Below are 24,823 nucleotides of genomic sequence, written 5' to 3' on the forward strand. Positions count from 1 at the left end.
TGCAGGTTGTTGAGCCATGAATATGTGATGAGCTTCACCGGGCTCAACGGAGATTCATGTTGGTAAATTTAGGGTTTAATGATGATAACCCGTTGGTGGCATCGATGGTCGACGCTCAATGAGTGAGGCAATCAGACACCGGTGATACATCCTTTTGACAACACATGACCATGTTTGAGAGGACGTTGTGTCACAAAGGACAATTGTGTCTCAAGCAATAGAGACTAAAGAGAGATTAGACAAGCAGATTTACCAAGTGTGTAGAAGCTCCATACATGAACTCTTGGACGGTCAAAGCAGATGGTCGTCGTCGAACAGTTATGACAGCGTTCCCATCAGCGTTGATATCCGTTCCTACGCCAATGGCTAGTATGGTTGAAGTGGACGGCTTATGTCGCAATAGCGACATGGGATTGGTTTCCCTCACCACTACCACTCTTATCGTCTTCGCCACATGCTCAATTGTTGCCAGAATGACCCGCTAAGATGCTAGGATAGGCGCATCCGCCCCCTCATCTTCTCGGGAATCGATGTTGGTGATGAGGGAATCGGGGTCAAGGAGTTTTAAGATATCGTGGTTGAGGACAATGAGGTCAGGCACAGAGTCATGGATGCGAGCGCGCAGGTTTGTGTTGCACTCGATATAATCCTACCCGGTGGCCATCCCGTGTATACCCATTGACCTACCAGCGGCCATCCCATCTGTCTCCTCAGACTACGCACCTGAGGTTGGAGGTTGTTTGTCACATTCCAAGATGTTAATTACATAATTAAGTATGCATAATCATCATGTCATTATATTTTACGTGTATAATTATTATTTTAATCGATCGGATTTCAATGGTTTTACTTTTGGAACCTTTACACGTTTTTCCCACCTTAATGTGAGTATATTTGTGAGTAAAAAATGGTTTAGAGATCTTTAGGAAAACCCCTAAAACTCTTGAGACGAAGAAGAATAGAAAAAGGAAAAAAGATCGTTCCCGTGGTCTGACCGGGAGCTCTCGCGGTCCAACCGCCAGGGCATAGAGCGCCCACTTAAGGAATCAGTCAACTCTCTCGATCTCGATCTCACTTCTCACTCACACTCTTCACTCAACCCTAGAGAGAGAAGGAAAGATCCACCTCGACGTGTTTGACGATCGAAGATCGACGGGGAGAACTTCCCCAAGCTCATCGAGGACTTCCCTGAGCTCATCCCCTTCCTCCTCTTCGCCAGAAGCGTTTCTATGTGGATTCATCCACCCCGAACATGTACACCACCCCGGAGCCTGGTCTCCAAATCGGAGCTTTTCCGGAGTGGTCCCCTCTAATACAAAGCTTCCATATGATAAGGTGAGACATCTCCTACCATTTTTTTGTCAAGCCCTAATCAGTCCCTATTCCATTTAGAATCAAGCTCCACCCTAACCTAGACCCCATACATGGAACTTCCCAAATTTAGCTCAGTGAATATTGTCCAAACCACCCTAGAAACACTCAACTAGTCTCCTAGAGCGCTTTGTTACCCTTCGTGGTCGAAGGAATTGCCAGAGCCTTCGTCGGTGACCTCACGAAGGTGCTATCGATAGGGACTCGCGGTCTAACCACCGCTCAGGCCGATCTGATCGCTGGTTATAGGTCAAAACCTCAGTCAAACTCCGTAATCATGAGTCAGACCGCCAGACCATGCGATCTAACCGCTAGAACACTAAACTCTCTGCACGCCGCCGCTCTGACCGTCGCCATACTCCCGGTCTAACCGCCAGCTGGTCGAAGCCTTATGAACTTAGGACGTCTTATCCGAGGTTCAAAGCTTTTCCAACCCGAGTCATTTGTCGATATTTTGCAAATGTTTTTGAAACGCGACACTTTATTGTTATTCAAGCATGCATCATATGCTCGTTTATTTGTTTATGTGATGCATTCTTGGTTTATTTAGAGAGTGATGTGCCGACTATCCAAGTGATGGAAGGTGACACCGAACCACTGAAGTTTTGTGAGTGTTGCGCAAGAAGTGTCAAGCAGGTGCTGGAGCAGCAAGGTAAGTATCTAAGCATATTTCACCTTATAATTTGGATCATGTAGAGTCTAAATTGATAAGTTACTACTTATGTAAGATATTCCTGTTAGAGTTTCAATGTCGGGTTATATGAGTAGAATCTATGTTGATGCATTAACTCTACCTTGATCTTGTTGATGATCCTTATCCTTGTAACTTGGGTAGAATATTGTTAATGTCTAACTTATAAGGTTGATCGAAATGCTTAGCAATGTATAGATCCTCAGCAGAAGTCGAGTAGTAGTTCAACCATTGTTTGCAAGTTTATTGCTTATTTATTGTTCACAAGGGGAATGATGATATTAGGAAGTATGAGTTGTGAGGATGAGACGAGATGTGGGCAGTGCTAGGGGTAGGTCGGGAGAGGAACCCAGATACTATAGACCGCTTTCATCATTTAAGTATCGATCATTGTTATAGTTGTTAGCGCTAACACTTTCCATACTAACCACATATCTAATTATGGAAAGGATGGGTTGAATACCTCGTGTAGTTGTGACCCTTTGGCTTGCATGTCTCGGGTGTCGTGGGTATTATAGGCTTGTAGGGGTATCTAGTTTGCTCTGACAGTAGTTATAGATGACCCCTACACCTAGAGACGGTTGCTCAAATGATTGGAGCTTATTTGGAAAAGATTGACATGAGTACCCATTGTGTGGGCATGTGTGGCACACAAGTCGAATGGTCCTCGAGCCGTATGGGTAAAGATATACTCATGCATGGTGTAAGAATAATTTGAATTATCACGCTCTCGGTCATGAGCATGCTTCGTCCATTTGTAGCAGTCGTAGAGTACTGATGTGGGATGATGATATGGTATGTTCGAAAATGGTCAGTGATGGCTATTGATGAGATAAGATGGTTATATTACAGATATGCTTGTGTTATGGATCTCAGGATATAAGGGTATGTATGGTTAAGTGTAGATGCTCATACTTTTGTGTTAAAATTACTTTTGCATATGAATCTACTTAACCTTGTGGCCGATTCCTTGCTAACTCATTCAAATACATAATTCTTGGAGTCGAGTTATGGTATGTACCATTATAGATTAAGTCTTGTGAGTACCTTCGTACTCATACTATTTTTACAGGTGCTACATGTGAGGAGGAGTTAGTGTTTGGTTACTTCATATCCGCTGATGTAGGTGACGAGCAGGAGTAGTGCAAACTACTCGAGTGATGAGGTTTTAGGGTGTGCCTTAGGGCAATTGGCTCCACTCATCTTTTGTTGTTCATAGATTTTGTTTTTCACTGCATAGTATCTCTAGGGTGGCTAGGAGGTGAGACTATTCTTTTATGCTCCTAGTGTTCGTGCATTGTAACTTATTATAAATGATAATCCTCTAAAGACTTGTAATATAATTTTATTACTCACTCTTTATTAAGCTTTGTTGTGATGACATATGTTGGAAAAGACGTGTGTTCCGATCTTGAGCATAAAACATATGCCGAGACTATCATAATGATATTATGATTAATCATTACAGTTGTGGTTATGTAAATGATCAACTCAATGAATAATTCGAATATTATTTAGACAGTTCTCCGCATTGTTGAGCCATGGATATGTGATGAGTTTCACCGGGCTCAACGCAAATTTGTGTCAATAAATCTAGGGTTCGACGATGGTAACCCGATGGTGGCATCGATGATCTACACTCAATGACACTGAGGCAATCAGGCACCGGTGATACATCCATTCGACAACAATACATGGCCACTTCTGAGAGGACATAGTGTCGCAAAGGACAATTGTGTCTCAAGCAATAGAGACTACACAGAGATTGGACAAGCAGATTTACCAAGTGTGCAGAAGCTCCATACATGAACTCGTGGACGATCAAAGCAGATGGTCGCCGTCGAACAATTATGATGGTGTTCCCATCAGCCTTGATGTCCATTCCAACGCCGGTGGCTAGTATGGTTGAAGTGGACGACTTGTGCCACAACGACGACATGGGATTGGTTTCCCTCACCACCTCCAGTTTTACCTCCCTCCGCCACACACTCGACTAGAGCTAGAACGGCCCAATAAGATGCCAGGACAGGCGCATCCACCCCTTATTTAGGAATCAACGTTGGTGATGAGAGAATCGAAGTTGAGGAGTTTGAATATACCATGGTTGAGGACAATGAGGTTAGACACGGAGTCATGGATGCGAGCGCCTAGGTCCGTGTTGCACCCGATAAACTTTTGCCCGACGGCGGTAGCGGGTCTGGATCTGGCGATGAAGGGCATCAGTGGGAGTCTGACTGTGATTTGTTTTGGAAAGGGATCAATTCCAGCAAGAATCGGGTGGATCCCATCATGGATGGCTTGGAATCCGGAGGGAACTGCCGCAACTCTAGTGAAGATGAGGGCGACGAGGAGAAAAAGAAGCATAAACTGCGATTAAGCGTTACTTTCATGACTAGGTACTAGGAAACTAAGCTAGGAAGGCACGGGACCCCTCCCTGTCAGCTCCTGCGAAGTCACCAACGCTGGAGAAGGAATGGGGCCAAGGGGGTGGTAGTGGGAGGAGGGAGAACCCTAGGATTCTCCAAAGCATGACTCCAAGCTAGCTTGATTCTTACCGCCCCAATCTCTGTCGAAGAGGTTATACATTTTGTGCATACTCTAGCAAAGTAGACCCATTATTTTCTCATAGATTAATCATTTGGTGTTTTATTCTTTTCTTTCTTTTTGACATAATTGACATTAATTATATAATGTAAATTAATGGTCAGAAGTCCAAACCACATGAATTGAAAAAGGGCACGTTTGGGAAGTTGAGGTCGAAGGAATCTTGACCAAGCAACCGAGTGGGTTTCCAATCAGTTGAAAGACTAAACAACGGAGTTTCAATGCTAGAAGAAATGTGGTTCGGTAGCAATTGGTCCGGTAATATTCAAATGTAAAACAAAACTAGATGAATTTCAAAGTCTTAAACTGGCGCTATCGACGCTCATTACCAGTGCTGTGCGATTGACCCAAATTAGTTTATCTTTTGCACGCTTAAGAAAGAAAAGGTCCAATCAGATAAATACAAAACCACAGTGCAACCTCTTTTTACCCACGAACATTTTCCATGTGAGAACGGCCTCACAATTTGCCAAAAACAAAAGGTTGCACAGTGTACTGTCGCTTTAAAAAAACATGGATGCAGTATATGCATATATTTGCAAAAGAATTCAAGGCCAAATCTATCGGTAGTGCAATGAAGCTAATTCTATGAACAACCATTCACTTACGCTCCAAGTTCCATCTTTACCAGCAACAAAATCTATGAGCACCCACCTTTGTTCTAGTGCTGTACAAGTCAGTTCTTGGATCACAAGACCAAAAGGCATGTTTCGCGACTACTCAGAAAATAATGATAAAAAAAGTCGTGCCCTGCTGCTGACTAACTAACTACAGTAAAGTGGCGGTTACTTATCACCATTTGGCCTCAAGGTGGCTGTACTTATTATTACTAACCTTTAGTTAAACCCCTGCTTTTATATATCAGCAGCAGCAGCTTTATTTTCCACTAGACAAATAATTCTTGCCCGTGCCGTGTGGTCTATTATACAAGTAGCTTCAGTACTTTTTCAGCCTTGTAGTATATCACATATATTCGATACTTAGTTATGGAGTATCAGAAGGGACTTGAAACCAAATATCCTATTGAAGGCGGCTCCTACTTACTGATCGATTTGGTTGTGTATGAATGATATGATGTTTAATAAGAAAATTATTTCACCTCTCTTGCCGGTTATCTACCTATGTATTCACTGGCTCCATACCTAGGTTATATTACAGGAGCCGATTTCTGAGATATGGTTACAGTGGTGTGTCGGTAGTTGGAGCGGGTGGCTAAAGAGTGTTTTATCTAGGTGTATGGGTGACGGTCTAGTCGGAGGCTCAGAGCACCTTAGCATCTCCTATGTTTACCTACGTTAAACGATATTTATGTTTTCTCTTTTCTTTTTGTGATTATATGCATCTTAGTTATACAGAGGTTGAGAATATTCTAAGTGTGATTATATCACTTAATATAATTATCTGAGTTCAATAAAACCTACTATATAGAACAATATTTTACAAACGACCATTCATGTATTTGCAAAGTTATCATCATCAGATGGCAGAGTGCAAGGCACCAAAAAGATGTTTTTTTGAGGATATGGTTTAAAATAGCATGATTTTCAGGGTCTGCCAGAGCACTATTGCCAGGTAGAGATGAGGTATACACCTGTGGAGTTTTTTTTTTCTTTTCATTCTAGCGTGTATAATATCTGTGTGGCTTCTCTTTTTTGGGGTCATTAGGAGGTGAGATGGTGCGGCCTTCTGCTTTGCATCCAGGGATTAGCTTTCTTTAATCTCATGATGAGAACTGGATCAGAAGCAACGGCTCATAACATGTCAACCATTTGTGCAGGCATAAAATATGCTGCGGTTGGAGGTGGTGGAATCCACTTGTTGTCAAAGCTGGAGAGGCAAATATATTAAAGGATGTTGCAAATCTTCTTGGTCACTTCACAATTTCGTTTACATACCTGACTTCTATTTCAGTTGCTCACACATTGTGGCAGAGGTTGACATCCACGGTGGGAAGTTGGAGACGCTGTGCAATGATAACTCACAGCATATTTTCAATGATAACTCACAGCATTTTTTTTTTAAGTACGGCGAGCTCAGTAATGATAACTCACGTCGGACTTGAGTTAGTTGTTGTTTGCTTTCGGTGTGTGGTGGTGGGTCTTTTGTGGTTTTTTCAGTTGTCGAGGCTTTCTCCTAGTTGCGGGGTTTTGCTAATTTTTTCTCAAATTAATCATGCAGTTGTAAGATTTTTGTCCGATTTTCCTGATAAAATAGATCAACTCTCTTATTCTACAATAAAATCGGCAGAGCTCGTGCCGTCCTTTTAAAAAAAAATCAGTTTCTCATAAAATACCTAGATTATATATTTTTAGAGTTTTTCAGTTCTATTATATGTTTTGAGAAAATTAAGATACTCGTGCATCTTTTTATATTCATCTACTCTTCCTATGGCAACACTGTACAATTAGAGCCTCATGAACTTAGTAGGGCTAAGGGGAAAACATGTTTGAAAAAACAAAGCACTCAATTGGTCTAGAAAATTAGAGTACAAGATTAGACAAACTAGCTCTTCATTAGTCTTGAAGTGGACACTCTTTTGTTCCAGAAAATCCATAAAATTTTCCTTGTGGTGATGTAGTGGATCATCTAGTATTACGCAACAAATAAACTGGGCGGCACATTTCCAGGTGTTCGCAAGCCTATGCACTCCTGTAGTTGGTGATAAAAAGGAAGGAATCCATCCATCTATTCCATCCATCCAACAGTTGCTTTTCTGTGGAATGGAAGGGGTTATAATTATAAAGGAGATGGAGGCAGGGAAAAGGATATGCAGCTAGCACTTGGACTGACTGATGGCCTTGCTCAATTGGAGGTGTGTGTACCGGATTGCATGCAGGCAGGCAGGCCTCAAGTTCAACACCAGGAGGTTGCTCACCTTTTTACCAGCCTAATAATCATGGCTCTGCACAGATTAGACCCCCCTGCACTTGCATGCTGCCATTCTTTTATTTTTGAGAGGAAATATATTTAAAAGCTGAAGATTTGAGCATCTTCTAGTGGAAATTCAAACCATATCACTCAAACTTTTATATATTCCCGTGTTTTACGCTTGTGCTCGTTGTGGACACAATAGTAATTTTTCTGCGAGGACCCAATCATAATCGGTGGAGCTCAAAACAAATTCAACAGGCACAATTCGATAGATAAGCAAAGGCAGAGCAATTCAAGACATCAATCACTCGAGAGATAAAATAGTAACGGCGATTGTTTATGTCTCCAAAACATAGTTAGGGTTTTAGATCATCGTGAAATGCACAAAAATCCTCAATGTATTGATCACTGCGTGAATTTCCGGGTTGTTTTTTCTTCTTCTTTTGGTGGGGCTCAAAAGAAAGGCCCACTGCAAGAAGTGGCAGCCCAATATAACCAAAAGTAATGGGCTCTAGTAAACAGCCCAACCAAGTGCAGGAAAGGAAACAAAATCCTAAGCATGTGTACTTTTGGTGAATGAACACATAAAGGTAGCAAAAATATTGCATATTACAATATAATAATCGGAAAAATAGAGTAAAACGTTTGGACCAAAAGCTTAGTGTACGCGAAGCGACGTTGCTACACTAAACACTAATCTTTAATTGTATAGGTCACAAAACTTTATGATCGATATTAATTCACTGTATATAATCTTTTATACTGTTTTATGTACACATAATTATATACAAAAGCAAGAGCACGAGGTATAACTTTTGCTTAATCGGGGCTTATGCATGTACTAAATCGAGAACATGTCTACCGTTTATTTGCTTAACTTGCTATAAGATGTAATTTCAATCCTAATAAAGCTACCATATATATGCAAAACATTTCAAAAAAGATTCATATCAGAGTACCTTATTGCCTGGTAACATTTGTGAGGCCAACTTGATGACACGAAACGATGAGCAGGACCACATGGCAGCAAACACAGATAATCCATCCTTGTTCTTCGCATGATCATATCTCATCACCCTTTCTTCCAGTCCAACCTCTTCCCAAACCACCAGCCATCCATCCGCTTACTTTACGGAATCAAACCCTCTAAACTCCGCATATTCCAAACAAGTCCCTCTCCTGCACCTACCCGAGGGCCTGTTTACCATCGAAACCATATCCAGGGTGCATTCTGCAAAACGCGCATCCCCAATTCGTTCGTTCCCGACCTCGCCCTAGCCGCGGAACCCTAGCCCTGACCGCAGATTCCTCGGGCGCCGCGACGATGGACGGAGGCGGAGGAGGAAGAGGAGACCCTGTCGAAGATTTCCTCCTCGGCGGCGGCGGCGAGGACGGCGACCTCGCCATCTTCTGCGATGGCGTGCCAACGCTGTCCGGCGATGGAGGGTACGGCGATGGCAACAAGGACCCTTCTTTTTTAGAGTAAATTGCAGTCAGTTTATGGTCTGGTGCATGGATTTTATACTCTCGCGGTCGTTGTCGCTGCAGATTGTTGTTAAATACTTGATTCGGGTCATGTAGCCTGAAACTATGTGCTACTCCAAATAGCCTGCGTATATTTTTCTCAAAAAGAAAGAAAGAAAGAAAGAAAGAAAGAAAGAAAGAAAGAAAGAAAAAAAGATGCATCTGGCAGTTAACAGCTTTGAGTCTCTGCAATTCTTTAGCCTAATCTGCGGTCTTGGTTTGTGCAAGTCTGGGGAATTCCACTTGTTCTTGTGTCTGGGTAGATTGCATTTGATATGTGCCTCTGAGGCTTATAGAATTGCAATGATAGTTGGTTCTTAGGTGGCTCTCGGCAAATGCTGTGATAATACCTGTGAATGGTGATACGCTACATTACTGGTTAAAACCCATGTTACCAGCCTGTAGATTTTATTCCAAATATGAGTTCAGGTTTTGTCATCATGTCCAAGTCATGCTTGGCGATCCTTGAAGCAATTGGCCCTTGTGTGCTAGTTGGGATAGGCTCTTCCGTGGTTCACCAGGCACTACATTATATGGAAGTGATTTGCATAACTACGGTCTTAAATGTTTGTTTCGTATCTTTTGACTGAAATATGGACAGCACAATCTTTTATCAGATACTTGAGCAGCTATACAGCCCTTGCATGCTTTCTGTGTGTATTTTCTGTTGTATTTGATACTTACTTTCTAATTATGGCAGACTTGTGATTGAGGGTGTCAGTGGAGATGCTTGTGGGTTTGAGCAATCTAATTTGGGGAAAAGGTATGATTTCTTATCCTTAGGCTTCTTTCTGATTTTTAAGTATGTTTACTTGCATGTAGCTGAACTCTGGGAAGTTTCTATCCTTTTTGTGTTTTTGGTTTCTTGTCCTTCCTTTTCATAGGTTCTATCCCCACACGGGTAACCACAGATTTAGAGTTTCTAAGTTGCAAATCTAACCAGATACTCTTAGGGCCTGTTTGTTTTAGCTTTGGGTTCTGAAAAGCTGCTTTTAAAAGCTGAAGCTAAAACAAACAATTAGATTGTACAATCTGTTTTTCAAAATCTGACCCCCTTTTCTATCACAATCTACAATCTGCTTCTCACCAGCTTTTTGCAGATTGAACTCTGGGAAGTTTCTATCCTTTTTGTGTTTTGGGCTTCTTGTCCTTCCTTTTCATTGGTTCTATCCCCACACGGGTAACCACAGATTTTAGAGTTTCTAAGTTGCAAATCTAACCAGATACTCTTAATAGTGACCCTATAGCATAATTCTGTGAAGACTCTTCCATTAAATTTTAAACTCCATGCGACCCGGTGTGTTTCATTTCTTATGCTTGACAGTTGTATCATTAACACTACCAACATAGCATTTGACTTGTAACTTATTTTCTTGATTTATTTACTTTGGTAGCAACATACCTGATTTGCCTTAACATAACTACTTTGATTTTTTTCAGGGGTAGAGATGAACCATCTTCATCTGGTCCAAAATCCAAAGCTTGTCGTGAAAAGATGAGGAGGGACAGGCTGAATGACAGGTACTGTGAAATATACTATATCTCTAAGCCATTGCTCCAGAAATAAACAGTGCACATGCTTGCACATATCTTAGTTCTGATCTATATATTGAATTGCAGGTTTCTTGAATTAAGTTCGGTTATGAATCCTGGTAAGCAAGCTAAGTTGGATAAAGCAAATATCTTGAGTGATGCAGCCCATATGTTGGCACAACTTAGAGGTGAGGCAGAGAAGCTTAAAGAATCAAACGAGAAGCTGCGAGAGACAATCAAGGACCTGAAGGTATCTTGCTTATACAGTTTTATGCTTGTACAAATCTTGCATTGAATTTCAGAACCTTTTATGCCCTGCACATACTTCCATGTCTTTTAATTTTTTGTTGTGTCCTGAAACTGCATGATATTTCTGTTGTTCTGCTTCTGCATACTGGGGTCCAAGCACTCAAACCTAGTCCGAGTGCACTCACAGTCATGCCCGTTTTGTCTATTCTGCAGCCATTGCTCGGTCCACCAATTAAATTCCTAGATTTGCCATAATTAATTCACTGGTCTGACCTCCCACACACCTATAAGAAGTCTAGGATCTGACCAAATTGTATATGTTTTAATTTATGAAATACTCTATTATTTTTTCAGGCGGAGAAGAATGAGCTCCGGGATGAGAAAGTGAGCCTGAAGGCAGAAAAGGAGAGGCTGGAACAGCAAGTTAAAGCAACGAGTGTAGTTCCTACAGGATTTGTTCCTCATCTCCCTCATCCAACTGCATTCCATCCCGCTGTTTTTACTCCATTTGCTCCACCACAGCAAGCTCCGGCCAACAAAAACGCTCCAATCCCCGCAGCGTTCCCTGGGATGGCAATGTGGCAGTGGTTGCCTCCAACCGTTGTGGATACAACTCAAGATCCAAAGCTCTGGCCGCCGAATGCTTAGGTGCAGCTACCGTTGAATGCTGACTCATGGTGCCATTTCATCCGTTGGCAGATCAAAATGTTTGTTAGGTCCCTGGAGAGGGAAGAAACTCGCAATTCCGTTCGTGTTTTTGCTTTGTGTCACTGCAGTTGTTATCAACTCTTGTCACATTGAGGGGTGATGCCTGTAATTAGTATGGATCTTAACCCTCTACTTGCCAAATACTTCCATTGCTCCCTTGTCTCATCCGTGAGCGTGAGCTGTGGAAGACCCCGCCTTGAGCTTCAGCTATTTTTGTATTGGCTTGCTAGTACTCGTTAGAGTTGAGCATGTTAGCACATGCATAGCAGTGAAAAAACTGTGATAAACTAAATCATCACACGGTCCCCAGCTTGTGCATTTACAACTGATCCATGACTTTTGTCTGCGATTCTAGAAATTAAGTTTGTTCAACCTAAGAAAATCTACTTCCACTTGGAGTCACCACAACGGCAAAAATTAATATTGATTCATAGAGGGGGGAAAGGGCTCAGTATACATCTCATCCAATTTTTTCCCCAAGTATAGTACTATCATTGATAAAAAAAAATTAATAGGGGATATGTGTTTCTACAACTACTTTACAATATCCTTTTTGCACAGAAAATACTCCCCATGACTCAAACTAGAACAAAGATGCATTATTGTTAACAAACTGGAATCGGTTTTTTCTTCCTCCATGTTTTTTTCTTCAGATTCAGAAAAAAAATTGACATACCAACGGTGCTCTAATCAAGAACTGGAACAAACCAACTACTAAACTGCAATCTAAAAGTGGTATGGATCGGATCTGCGTGATATCCTATTCCGCCTCCTGTTGTCCGTAACTGCACTGAACTGATTCCCCTGCGATGAGTTTCTCCAGGGCATCCGGCGGGAGGCCAACCATCTCAAGTGTCTTCTCCCAAACTAGCTGCGAAGTTTCAAGGTTGTGTGCTTCTTCAGATGCATTCATTGGATTACAGTCGTAGGAAATGCATGCACAAACAGGCCAGTCTTCAGACTTCAACATCTCGCAGTATTCTGGAACTTGGGGGTCAGATGCAGCAAATACTGTACTTCTTGAACTTGAATTAGATCCAAAAGGAAATATTTGTGTAAATCAGGCGTACAAGTTGTTAACTGACAGAATGCAACAGCAGAAGTTCGATAATTTCACCTTCTTGAGCATCAAATATGAAGTAGGGAATCAAATGATATGCAGCTACAACAGTCTTAGGAAGATCTCTTGCCTGTGTCATTAATGAGTGCTGAGTTAACATTTACTGAATAAACAGACAGAAAGAAAGAAGAATGGATTGATATATCGTATTGCAAAGGAATTGTGGTTGATCAGGGTGAATAATAAAGATACTTTGTTAGGGTCACTGGTGGAACTCGTAATGCATGTGAACCAATCATCTAGCAACATATGCACATTTTAATTGACTTTTTTTCTTTCATCTTTCATTATGTTTAATTACTCAGAAGAGATTGCTATGCAACCCTTCATATATTTCTCAAAATGTGAATGTTGGGTAGGCAGACATGTTATAAGAAAGTTATCATTTTCACCTCCTGAAACAGCACAAATGAATAGACCAAAAAAAAAATTAAATGGGAATGGAACTCACAACATTCGTGTCGACAATCCCAGGAGAGACGCAAACAACGTTGATGCCAGCTTCTGCAGGAATTCGCTTATGAAGCATGCTGCTAAATTTTACCTTAGTGAAACCAGAATAAATTCAGACCTAATTAACAAGAATAATATGCATGAATAGGTTAAAGGCAGGTACTTTGGTTGCCATAGAACAGAAGAAAAGAAAAGAAAAGGTATAAAAAGAGAGCTAGCGTTTCAAAGGTAGTAACTCTCTAATAGCCATCTATAACAAATATAGTACCTGCGCCAACTTGCTATTTGAGTATCCCAACCAACTTCTATATTTCCGTTTTCTAGATCTCATGTTCATATCTTTAGCATCAACAAAACCTACCGTGTGCATCTCTAATTGAAGACACACATGTCAAATGCTGGTAATGTATCCATAAAAGAATTGTTGAATCACTACTTAGTCCATTCTAAATTGACGTAAGAATTCAAAATATTTGGGCTAGGATAAATAGCCGATTGCATTCATGGTACAAAACTGATCCTGCAGTATCACTAGAGCAGGACTGGTGAGAGTAGAAAACTCACAATTGAATTAACATTAACAATTCTGCTGGGAGAACCTTGAAGAAGGGAAGGTATAAGCAACATCGTCAGTAATGCAGGTGCAAGATGGTTCACTTGCATGTGTTCTTGGAGACCATCCTTTGAAAACCGCTAAGGCTCCACATGACAGGGAAAAGTTGATCATCTCTGATACAACTCGGAAAGAGTTTATTATCTCTGATACAACTTGAATACTCTACTATGTTTAAACGAAACCTGAATCAATTTAGTAGGTCAACATCCAAAGAATTATGTTAATAATTAAGTACACAGACCTCCTATAGTGAAGATGCCAGCATTGTTGATCAACACATGCAGGGGTGCCATATGAGCATTCCAGGCATCAGCAAATTTTACAACTGAATCAAGGCAGAGCTGGTCAAGTTCCATCACCTTAAAGAGTAATGTTAAACAATGTCAAATAGCCGACAGCTAAACCAAATTAATAGTTATAACTTATAAGTGTGCCTTTAGCCTTTATTAATCAAGATATGCATCTCTTGTGATTGATTATAGATGTCAAGTGTAAACATACATATAGGCAACATAAGTAGTTAAGTACATAAGCACTGATTAATATTCACATAGAACTCATCTTGACCCAATAAAACCAGAAGCTCAAATTTATGTTAACGCATCAAATGGGAAATGAAAAATATACTATGTTGGCAGGTCATGCTGTATGAAATATGCTTAACATGTTAAGAGCCCTCGTTCATCAACAAATTACCTCAGCATGTTGAATTAAGTATGGGGGGCATTAAGTATTTGGTTATAGTAAGTGTCTTCAAAATTACCTCATCAAAAATTGACCTATAGTAAGTCTCTTCAAATTACCTCAGCATTTAGTGGCATTCCAATTTCTAAATTTTCATTCTGCCATTTCTGAATCAACTCTTGTGCCACCTTGGGTCTCCTAACTGCCATCACAACATGTGCCCCAGCCTGCGCGAGTTGTCTGTTTTTATCATTAAGGTAAAAGGATCCAATTAGTATCTGCTTCAGAAGAGACGCAAACCTCTTGTTTGGAGCCTACTTGCTGATTTATAGTTGTGTACCATGTTTCATGCAAACATAACTTCTTGTAAATCCCCACAAGCTGAAGTAAAATGGAAGGTAATGGTAAAACTTAGTTGCTCTAATATGAAATTTAGGTGAGTAAATAAAGTTTGAAAGATCTTTTTCTTAATTGATAGAATACATCAAAACAAGTTTTCGGTTAGCAGAGTCAGTTTGTGAAGTATTTGGTTTATAATGGAATAATAATAAAACCAAATACTTAATGCCCCCCCCCCCCCCCAATACTTAATTCAACATGTGTGTAAAAGAGAAAGACATGTATCATACCATAATAGTATACTTTTATAAATTTTAGGTTGACACTTAAGTCGATTCACGTGATTTTCACCTGTATGAAAAGATGATTAAGCCTTGCTTGTTTTCCACATATACCAACAAATAAACAAAACTAGTCAAGTCTACTCTTTTTTTCTTTTCGCTGTCTCTATCTTGACTCTTGGGTACCAGGAAAAAAAAACAGGCCTACTTATCTTAGTAGCAATACACTAATACGTTGCACTCTCAAATATATTATTCTTTCGATTTTTGGAATGAATTATTCTTTCAAATTCAAGCAAGAACCAAATGTTGCAGCTATACTGTAGTAGACAAACTGCAATGGACGGCTAAAAGATCCATCTTGAGGTGTTGGTAGGACGAAGGGTCCAATGATCGAAAGGAACTCCATTCCAATCTTTGGACACCGAACCCATCCATCTAAAAGAGCAAGAACAACAGCAAGGGGAAGAACAGGACGAACCTGGCGATCTCGAGGCCGATGCCGCTGGTTGCGCCGGTGACGACGATGGAGATCGACGCCGTCGAGCGGGGGCAGCTCGAGCGGGTTGGCGAGGTGGCTGGCGGCGATCCGCTGGAAGATAACTCCCCCACGATGGACAGCCACCCGCGCCTCCACTCCAGCCATCCCAGCGCCTCCCTCCTCCTCCCGCTCTCCCCGCCGCCCGACGGCGGGGCCGCCTTGCCGTTGGAGGAGGCAGAGCCCTCTCCTTCCGCCGCCGGTGCACGACGGAGGCGCAGGTCGCCGGCCATGCGGGAGGAGTGGAGGGGAGAGGAGAGAATCTTTGATGACCAGGGACGCGCGACGCTGGCTTCGTGGGCTCGTGGCGTGGGTGTGGACTGGTGGTGGTCACTGCACTGCACTGCACTGTGGTGGGTCGAGGAGACTTAGAACGGGAGTAGTGGAAAGATTTTTGGGCGGGGATTTTTGTTAGGCCTAACTTAGAATAGGCTCAGAAAATAGATTGAAACGAGAGAAGAAACCGGACATGCGAGCCCAATTGAGCTATTCGAGCTCGTCTAACAAGCTCAAGCTAAGTTAGCTCATCTAAACTTTAATCGAGTTTAGATTGAGTTGAGCCCGACTAGGTCATCTAGCCTGAGCTTTTTTCAGCCCTATTTCTAAACTTCACTGGCACTGTCTATGCCCCTGTCGACCGATTCTTTTAAGGAAACATTGGATGCCTACATGCTAGAGTGATCTAAAATTCAAATTGTCGTCCAGTTATCTTCAACGCGAATGGTGACAATACCGAGGATCTGATTATTCTTTGGCCATTTGAGGCGAATCAATAGATCATCCTTTTCCTTCACAATTATACATGCACAATGTTAATTAGAGAGTAAATACCATATATCATCATGTGAAGCCACCATTGCTTATTCCCAATAATTGTCTTATTGGAATATCACCCTCAATGTATCAAAGAGCCAACAATAAGCATACAAGTAATAAATCAGCATTGAGAGTGCAAAGTATTAGTGTATGGCTACTAAGTTTGTTTGATTTAGCCAAGGCTATGTGTTTGGATCTATAAGATTGTTTTGGACGTTTTAAAATTGATATTTTTTTTTTATGCAGTACAAGAAGCTGATCCACGGGATATGACTAAAGTAATTTTCAAGACTGATTCGCATGTCATCTAACACGCGTTGAGAAGTTCTAGGCACGACTGGGCCCCTGCGGGTGCAATTTTTCAAGAGATTAAAAGTCGATTAATGTTATCTTTAAGGGTCTGTTCCCTCCTAAGAGAATGTAATAATGTAGTTGCATGTGTTAGCGGCTGCTGTTGTTAGGAGTGAGATCTAGTCGAAGATTTGGCTCCCAATTTCTGTAACAAGTGTGGTGGCCGGCGATTTGGCTATTCACATTGGTTGATAGAGTCCTAACATTCCAGCTAAAAGAAGTTAATATCTTTTTGGTGTTTATAGAGCGTGATGTCAAGTCCTATAATATGGTTACGTTTTCATATAAGATATGTGTATGTAATATATAAACGAGACGAGAACAGTTTGATGCTTCTATTCGCTCGACTTGGAACGTCGAAGGCGTCAATGTCGTTGCTCCATGCATACCTATTAATTATGATTTTTTTACAGAAATTATTACGTGTACATCTGTACACCCATGTCCGGTCCACCTCTGAGTACAACTCCGTCACTGCTAAAACAGCATCCATGCTTCCATAGCTAAGCCAGCCAAGATGCAGCACCATTCGTCAGACATTATCAGTGCTCCTGCTGCATGACGGGTCGGCGAACCTGACAGATTAATGCATGCCATGTGTGTAATCAGCACATCCATAGCTGTGCGCAACCAATTGAGCAGAACCGTGAGATGAAAATTCCATTGTTACAACCAGGGAAGGAAGGATTACTCCAAGTCCCTGAAAACACGTGTTTAAGGTCTTTTATAGTGTCAGGACACTAGTGTAAATGAAACATTTTGAGTGCTTTCTGAAGCATAACAGAGCAAAAACTTGTCGTGCTGGATGAAAGGAAAGAGCTTTAGGTACCTTAAGACATGTTTTCTCTACTACCATATATAGTAGCTGCAACAAAAACCACGGCAATCTGCTATGATAGATGAGAAAAAGAAAAAGGAAAAGGAAAAGGAAAAAAGCTAAACTTAAGTTAGCACAATACGTAGCCACGCCCCTGCCAAAATTAGCCATTCGTATCTATACGTGTTTGCAAATTAACCTTCTCACTACTATAGGCATGCAGTGCACGAGATTGCATGACGACCATCCACTGCCTCGCCCTGCAAAATGACCACAAGAAACTCATCCATCAGCACGAAAATAAAGGAGAAAAAGAAAACAAAAGAGAAGAGGAGTCCAGATTAATCACCCGTACGTGCTCCTTTGCAACATTTCAGTGAGTATTAATCAATCAATCCCATTGTTTATTCATTAAGAAAAAAGATATCAGAGAACACACTTCCTCACAACCACTAATTGAATCCCCCTCCTATCTAACTCTCGATCGTTTGCTTTCTCCTCCTCCTCCTCCTCTTCGTCTGGTCGGTGTCATCCAAGCATCAGAGATTGCTTTGCATTGCATTGTAGCTAGGCGGAGGCTGCAGGTGGGGAGGATTGGATGGAGGGCGCGGAGGCGGCGGCGCGCGAGGCGCTGTCGACGGAGAAGGCGTTCGAGCGGGAGGCGCTGCCGGCGTGGTCGGAGCAGATCACGGTGCGGTCGGTGGTGGTGAGCACGGCGCTGGGCGTGTTCCTCAGCTTCATCGTCATGAAGCTCAACCTCACCTCGGGGATCGTGCCATCGCTCAACATGTCCGCGGGCCTCCTCGCCTTCTTCCTCATGAAGACGTGGACCAGCGCCCTGGAGCGCTGCGGCGTCTTCCCCAAGCCCTTCACCCGCCAGGAGAACACCGTCGTGCAGACATGCGTCATCTCCTGCTCCAGCATCGCCTTCAGCGGTCAGTGATCGACTTGTTGCGTCGTCGTCTTGCAATTGCATGCACATGCATTGACGACAGGTTGCAATTGCAAGAAGAAGAAATAATATATGATGGATCCATCAATATATATAATGAATGCTGCATGCATGACGACATATATGCATGCAGGTGGTTTCGGGACGTACATCCTTGGGATGAGCAAGAAGATCGCCGAGGGGTTCGACGAGGCGAAGACGAGCATCAATGTGGAGGAGCCATCTCTGGGGCGACTGATCGCGTTCCTCTTCCTGGTCAGCTTCGTGGGGCTCTTCTCCATCGTACCGCTGCGCAAGATCATGATCATCAGCTACAAGCTGACGTACCCGAGCGGGTCGGCGACGGCGCACCTCATCAACAGCTTCCACACGCCGCAGGGCGCCATCCAGGCCAAGCAGCAGGTCTCCATCCTCTTCAAGTCCTTCATCGGCAGCTTCCTCTGGTCACTCTTCCAGTGGTTCTACTCCGGCGGCGCCGGCTGCGGCTTCAGCTACTTCCCCACCTTCGGCATGGAGGCGTACCGGCGCCGCTTCTACTTCGACTTCTCCGCCACCTACGTCGGCGTCGGCATGATCTGCCCCTACATCATCAACTTCTCCCTGCTGCTCGGATCCGTCGTGTCCTGGGGCATCATGTGGCCGTACATCGAGAGCAAGAGGGGCAGCTGGTACGACGCTGAGCTGCCCAGGAGCAGCCTCCATGGCCTCAACGGCTACCAGATCTTCATCTCCATCGCCATGATCATCGGCGACGGCCTCTTCAACTTCCTTACCATATTGGTGAGGACATCCTACGACATGTACCTCAAGAGGAGGAGGCCCGCCGAGGCCGCCACCAAGCCGTTCGCCGGCATCGACAACAACGAGCGACAGGCGCTCAGCTTCGACGACCGCCGGCGAACCCAGGTACCGTACCTTTCATCTAAATTAGTTGCACTATATATACTGCCGCATGGGCATGCTGACGTGCACATACATGCATGCATGCATGCATGCATGTCATCTCGGCCGGGCGACTATCTAGGTGTTCCTCAAGGACCAGATCCCGACGTCGATCGCGGCGGGCGCGTACGTGCTCCTGGCGGCCATCTCGGTGGTCGCGATCCCGCACATCTTCCGGCAGCTGAAGCCGAAGCACGTGGTGTGGGCGTACGCGGTGGCGCCCGTGTTCGCCTTCTGCAACGCCTACGGCACGGGGCTCACCGACTGGTCGCTGTCGAGCAGCTACGGCAAGCTGGCCATCTTCATCTTCGGCGCCAGCATCGGGGCCCGCGACGGCGGCGTGGTGGCGGGGCTGGCGGCGTGCGGTCTCATGATGGGCATCGTGTCCACGGCCTCCGACCTGATCCAGGACTTCAAGACGGGGTACCTGACGCTGACGTCGCCGCGGTCCATGTTCGTGAGCCAGGTCATGGGCACGGGGCTGGGCTGCATCATCAGCCCCGTCGTGTTCTGGATCTTCTACAAGGCGTACGACGTCGGTCTGGAGGAAGGGTACCCGGCGCCGTACGCCAAGATCTACCGTGGCATCGCGCTGCTGGGCGTCAACGGCTGGAACCAGCTGCCCAAGTACTGCCTCCGCTTCTGCCTCGCCTTCTTCCTCCTCGCCGTGGCCATCTGCGCGCTCAAGGAGGTGGCCAAGCACCGCGGGTGGTGGCTGCAAGACTACATCCCCAGCGCGCTGGGCATGGCCGTGCCCTTCTTCCTCGGCTCCTTCTTCACCATCGACATGTGCGTGGGCAGCATCGTGCTGTACCTGTGGAGCAAGTCCGACCCCGTGCGCGCGCACATGTTCGCGCCGGCCGTGGCCTCGGGGCTCATCTGCGGCGACGGCATCTGGTCGCTGCCGTCGTCCATCCTGTCGCTGCTCAACATCAATCCGCCCATGTGCATGAGGGTCTTCTCCGCGGAGACCAACTTCCAGGTGGAGGAGTTCCTCTATACGCTGCGCAACCCGTCAGCCACATAGCACAAACTTCGTTGATCCATTTCTTTTCATTTCATTTCCAGACTAGCTTAATCATTCTCATCGATTAGAACGACACACAGACACAGACGTACACACGCATGCATATACAGATTGAATTTGATTTTCAAATTTCATCACTCCACTGACGATGGTTTAGCTTTTAGTGCGTCTTCTCTTCTCTTCATTGTTAGTCTTGATTGTACCTACTTTGTAGGGTTGCAGCATGTACTTTTTTGATTCATTTGAAAAGTTGATTGGTTGGTTTCTTGACACATTTAGTTGCAGAAGCTACATGACCACTGTTGTATGACATCTTCAAGTTAACATGCCTGGATCGTGTTTTACTGATCGACTAGCCAATGCCAGAATATATAGGTGTGCTAACATTATATTTGATAGCACACTTTGCACATTCAGGTTCCTTGGGTACTGTCGTGGCTTTCCACATGCACTTTTTTCTTCTTCTTTTGAATTTTTGATAAAGCAATTAGCCAAAACTCGAAAAGTATCAAAGAGAATGCCAGAGTAGTTGTGCCGTGCTAACATCTAATCACACTTTGTAATTTTGAGATCGAGTCTGTGTTCTTTGTACAGTGAGTCTTCCATTTGCCATCAAATCTAGAGAGAAAACGATCATTTAAGCATCTGTTTTAGCCAACTTCCTAAACAATTTCTAGCTGCAATAAAAGGGGATGCACATGCTTACGGTGAATTCTTATCTTAGCTCTTCATCGGCTGCTGCTGGTCTGCAGCATTAAGGCAACAGAACGGCTGCCTGCGTCGCTTGCACATGGCGCACAATGTGCGGAACATGATGGATAGGAAGTTGAAGAGGCCATTGCCGAGTAGAATGCTGCTAAGGCTGTGCCAACGTTGGTCATGGAGAAGTCGAAGTAGAATCTGAGCAAGGAGATCACATACACATTGGATCCGTGAGGTTAATCGATCATTAGTTGGTTGCTACTTAGTTTCAACTATACATCAACCCCATGAGCCATGGATGAATCCTTTGCATGTATAATTGGCATAGAACTGATAGATAACATAGCTGTGGTAGTTGTTGCGTACCCACGCTGATAAGCCTCGAGGCCAAACATGGGGAAGGCTTTGAAGCCACAGCTCCTCCCAGCAGTGAAGAACCACCCCAAACGATCTGAACGGCATCTGCAAATGCACACACATAACTAAATTAGTTAAGACATGCACACTTCTTGGTTCGACAAATGCATTTATCCATTTTGAGTTCAACTGAACTGATGGAAGTTGTGCTTTCCTTCTTTGAGGGTCTAATCTGTAACACACATCAGAGAAAGTATATTATTAGCATCACGTGATGAAACAAAGCGCAATAAAATACACGTGCAAAGAAAAGGAAAAGAATGGACGCAGGAAAAAAGAAATGAAACGCATGAGACACAGTTAAATTGAAAGAGCTCTTACCTGCCACAACACTGAACAATTGGAATTTCCCATCAATGGCGCCAGCTGCAGCAACCAAACATGCAGCTTCTTTCCCTCTTATAAAGACCCAACCTTCTTGACCAATCATAGTCTGAAGATCAGCTTGACCAATCGCAGTCTGAACATCAGCTTACACCCTTCGGCAAAGGCCATCAAACTCTCTCTGACAAGTTGTCATAAAATTTGTCAGATAGAGGAAGCCCATCAATCATGGAGTCAGTTGGTGATCCAAGGGAAGGCCTGTCGACAGAGCGTGCATTTGAAGGAGAGCCAATCCCAACATGGACAGAGCAGATCACTATGCAATCAGTGGTTGTGAGCATACTGCTTGGAATTTGTCTTAAGCAGCGTTGGCATGAATCTCGTCTTCATGTCTGGGGTGGTGCGGTTGCTGAACATCCCGTCAGCCATGCTGAATCTCTTTCTCCTCAAGACATGGACAAGCATGCTGCGGCAGTTTGGTGTGTTCCACAGACCCTTCACCCGCCAGGAGAACACCATCATACAGACATGTGCTGTTGCCTGTGTCAGCATGGTGTTGAGTGGTGAGCACACACATGCATTACAAAAATTTGATAACAGCCTGTAACAGCTTCTTCATGGATGTGATCATGGCACACCATGTGTGCTAACATGTTATCATGTTGTTTTGGGTCGTTCATGCTCTCAATGAGCCAAAGAGCAGCAGAGAAGACCAAAACTGGACAGGATGATATACGCATCAGTGCGCCGAGTCTAAGGATTGATAGTCTTCTTTTTCCTCATCAGCTTTGTTGGCTTGTTCGTCATTGTTCCCATGAGGAAGGTAATAAAATAACTTCCGCTGCCATATCAACTAATATATTTGCTCATAACTATCAAGCATATCAGTTTTAGTTCATGAGTAAACACATGCAAGGTTAAAAGCTACAGCACACCTCATCAATTTCTTGATCGATTTCTTTTGTGTGTTCATAGTCAATGATCATCCGTCATCGGCTAATGTATCCAACTGGCACAGCTACAGCACACCTTATCAACAGCTTCCATACCCCTCCAGGAGCAAAGCAAGCAAAGTGAGACATTATGTACTTTAATTTGGCTAAGAAATCTGTAGTTACTAAGTGGCTTACTTACATGTTTGTGTTTTTTATTTTGGCAGGGGACAAGTGTCTGTCATGCTCAAATCACTTGCATGAAGCCTGTGTTGTGTGTTGGGACATTTTTCAATGGTTTTACACAGGTGGACCTAATTGTGGGCTTGCTGCCATCCCGACATTTGGACTGAATGCATACAGAAAAGGGTAAGGGGTAAGTAAATAAATCAAAAAAATCTGGTATGGAAATCAAATTCAGATGAGTATCCTAGTTGCAACTAGCAACTATTTGTGCAGTTTTATCTGAGAGACACTTGGCAAGATCCCTTAAAACACATTATGAAGAAAATGATAATACAATTCTAAAGGCATACTTTTTTTGGGAAGTGCATAGGCATACGTAGTGGTAAAAGACAATCTATAAGGAAAATCTACTAATAATGAGATTGTTTTCATACTCTTGCAGTTTCTACTTTAATTTCTCTGCAACTTACGTTGGTGTTGGAATGATCTGCCCAAGACTGATAAATATCTCAATGCTCGTTGGCTCCATCCTTTCCTCAGCAGTCATATTGCCCTACATTGAATCTAAGAAAGGAGTATGGTATAATGCATCGTACAAGGAAAGCAGCGTGAAGGGCATATATGGATACAAGGTAATAATGTTACTTGACAGACTTAAAACGTAAAGCAAAATAAACAGCATGACTAACACTTCACAAACTTTGCAATATGTTTGCCTTCAATGTTTACTTATGGACAACCTAATTCATTTATGTGTAACAGGTGCTGATCTCCCTAACAATTATGCTTGGTGATGGCCTATTCCAGCTTCTACTGATATCATTCAAAACAGTGAGCAATATGCATAGGAGGCGACATAGGTTAGCAGCCAAAACCAATGCCTTCAGGAATGTGGGTAGCATAAAACTCCCTGCCCTTAGCTTTTGATGATCGTCGTAGGACACAGATATTTCTCAGAGACAATATTCCCTTCTCCTTTTTCCATTGCTGGCTACACTATTCTTGCAATTATTTCTACAATTGCAATTCCACACATCCACAGCCAGATAAAGTACCAGCACTTGGTCGTTGCTTATATCTTTGCCCCTCTCCTAGCCTTTTGCAATGCCTATGGTACTGGCATCACAAACCTGAACCTCTATACTCAATATGTCAAGATTGTGATGATATTTATGTTCTGGATCACTGCTGCAAAGGGCGGGGTGATTGTGATCCTGATACTATTACACTATACTGCATCAGATCGAGAAAAATAATTTGTTTGGTAGATAAAAAAGAAAAAATTCTAGGTTTTTTCAATCATTTCGCCTTCTAATTACTGACCTCATCTCACAAATAAACTCGCTCCTTAGAGCATCTAAACAGTAAGCAGTAGTAACAAACAGGAGAAGGAGAGCGACGTATTTCCTTACTGTTCAGAGCAGTGAGCACGCCGCAGGTGTATGGACAATGCCGAGCATCGCCGGTGAGGGCAAGGAAGGGCACAAGGGAGGTAGGCCGAGTTATAACTTCAGATCCGAGATTTATACTGAATCTAGAGTCTGTATAATAAAATAAAATGGTTTAAACATTCATTTTTATCTAAAATAAAAACTAAATAATCTAATCAAATACTTTTCAATCCACTCCAGTTCTAAATCATAGATTTTTTAAACTGGATATAACCGGCTTCAAGAAATCCGTAGTTGGGCCTATGCCTGCAAGCGGGTACAAGATGTGGGGCATATCAATGTGGGCTTCCTCGGCCCAAATAGCCCAAGCCCACCTGACCTCTA

General features: G+C 43.2%; 2 protein-coding genes and 2 pseudogenes across 2 annotated transcripts; 3 read left to right on the plus strand and 1 right to left on the minus strand.

The window, feature by feature from the left end:
- The first annotated feature begins 8,619 nt into the window (after window positions 1–8,619).
- LOC133922833 (transcription factor ILR3-like) lies at window positions 8,620–11,716 on the plus strand. Its single transcript, XM_062368335.1, has 5 exons — window positions 8,620–8,983; window positions 9,762–9,824; window positions 10,502–10,582; window positions 10,682–10,844; window positions 11,198–11,716. The coding sequence occupies exons 1-5, from the start codon at window positions 8,862–8,864 to the stop codon at window positions 11,489–11,491; spliced, it is 723 nt and encodes a 240-aa protein (XP_062224319.1). The 5' UTR covers window positions 8,620–8,861; the 3' UTR covers window positions 11,492–11,716.
- Window positions 11,717–12,009: 293 nt separating this feature from the next.
- LOC133922834 (dehydrogenase/reductase SDR family member FEY-like) lies at window positions 12,010–15,876 on the minus strand (annotated as a pseudogene).
- Window positions 15,877–18,164: 2,288 nt separating this feature from the next.
- LOC133923275 (probable metal-nicotianamine transporter YSL8) lies at window positions 18,165–20,487 on the plus strand. Its single transcript, XM_062368679.1, has 3 exons — window positions 18,165–18,501; window positions 18,652–19,424; window positions 19,543–20,487. The coding sequence occupies exons 1-3, from the start codon at window positions 18,165–18,167 to the stop codon at window positions 20,485–20,487; spliced, it is 2,055 nt and encodes a 684-aa protein (XP_062224663.1).
- Window positions 20,488–22,158: 1,671 nt separating this feature from the next.
- Window positions 22,159–24,304, plus strand: LOC133923276 (probable metal-nicotianamine transporter YSL18; annotated as a pseudogene).
- Window positions 24,305–24,823: the final 519 nt, after the last annotated feature.

Source organism: Phragmites australis, chromosome 6 (assembly GCF_958298935.1).
Source record: "Phragmites australis chromosome 6, lpPhrAust1.1, whole genome shotgun sequence".
NCBI lineage: Eukaryota > Viridiplantae > Streptophyta > Magnoliopsida > Poales > Poaceae > Phragmites > Phragmites australis.

What these genes read in the sequence shown, in the direction of transcription:
- LOC133922833 (XM_062368335.1), top strand. Translation starts at nt 8,862, where the DNA reads ATGGACGGAGGCGGAGGAGGAAGAGGAGACCCTGTCGAAGATTTCCTC. An exon ending in ACGCTGTCCGGCGATGGAGG is followed by an intron (nt 8,984 to 9,761) that starts GTACGGCGATGG and finishes TAATTATGGCAG; the next exon opens with ACTTGTGATTGAGGGTGTCA. An exon ending in AGACAATCAAGGACCTGAAG is followed by an intron (nt 10,845 to 11,197) that starts GTATCTTGCTTA and finishes TTATTTTTTCAG; the next exon opens with GCGGAGAAGAATGAGCTCCG.
- LOC133923275 (XM_062368679.1), top strand. Translation starts at nt 18,165, where the DNA reads ATGGAGGGCGCGGAGGCGGCGGCGCGCGAGGCGCTGTCGACGGAGAAG. An exon ending in CTCCAGCATCGCCTTCAGCG is followed by an intron (nt 18,502 to 18,651) that starts GTCAGTGATCGA and finishes ATATGCATGCAG; the next exon opens with GTGGTTTCGGGACGTACATC. An exon ending in ACGACCGCCGGCGAACCCAG is followed by an intron (nt 19,425 to 19,542) that starts GTACCGTACCTT and finishes GCGACTATCTAG; the next exon opens with GTGTTCCTCAAGGACCAGAT.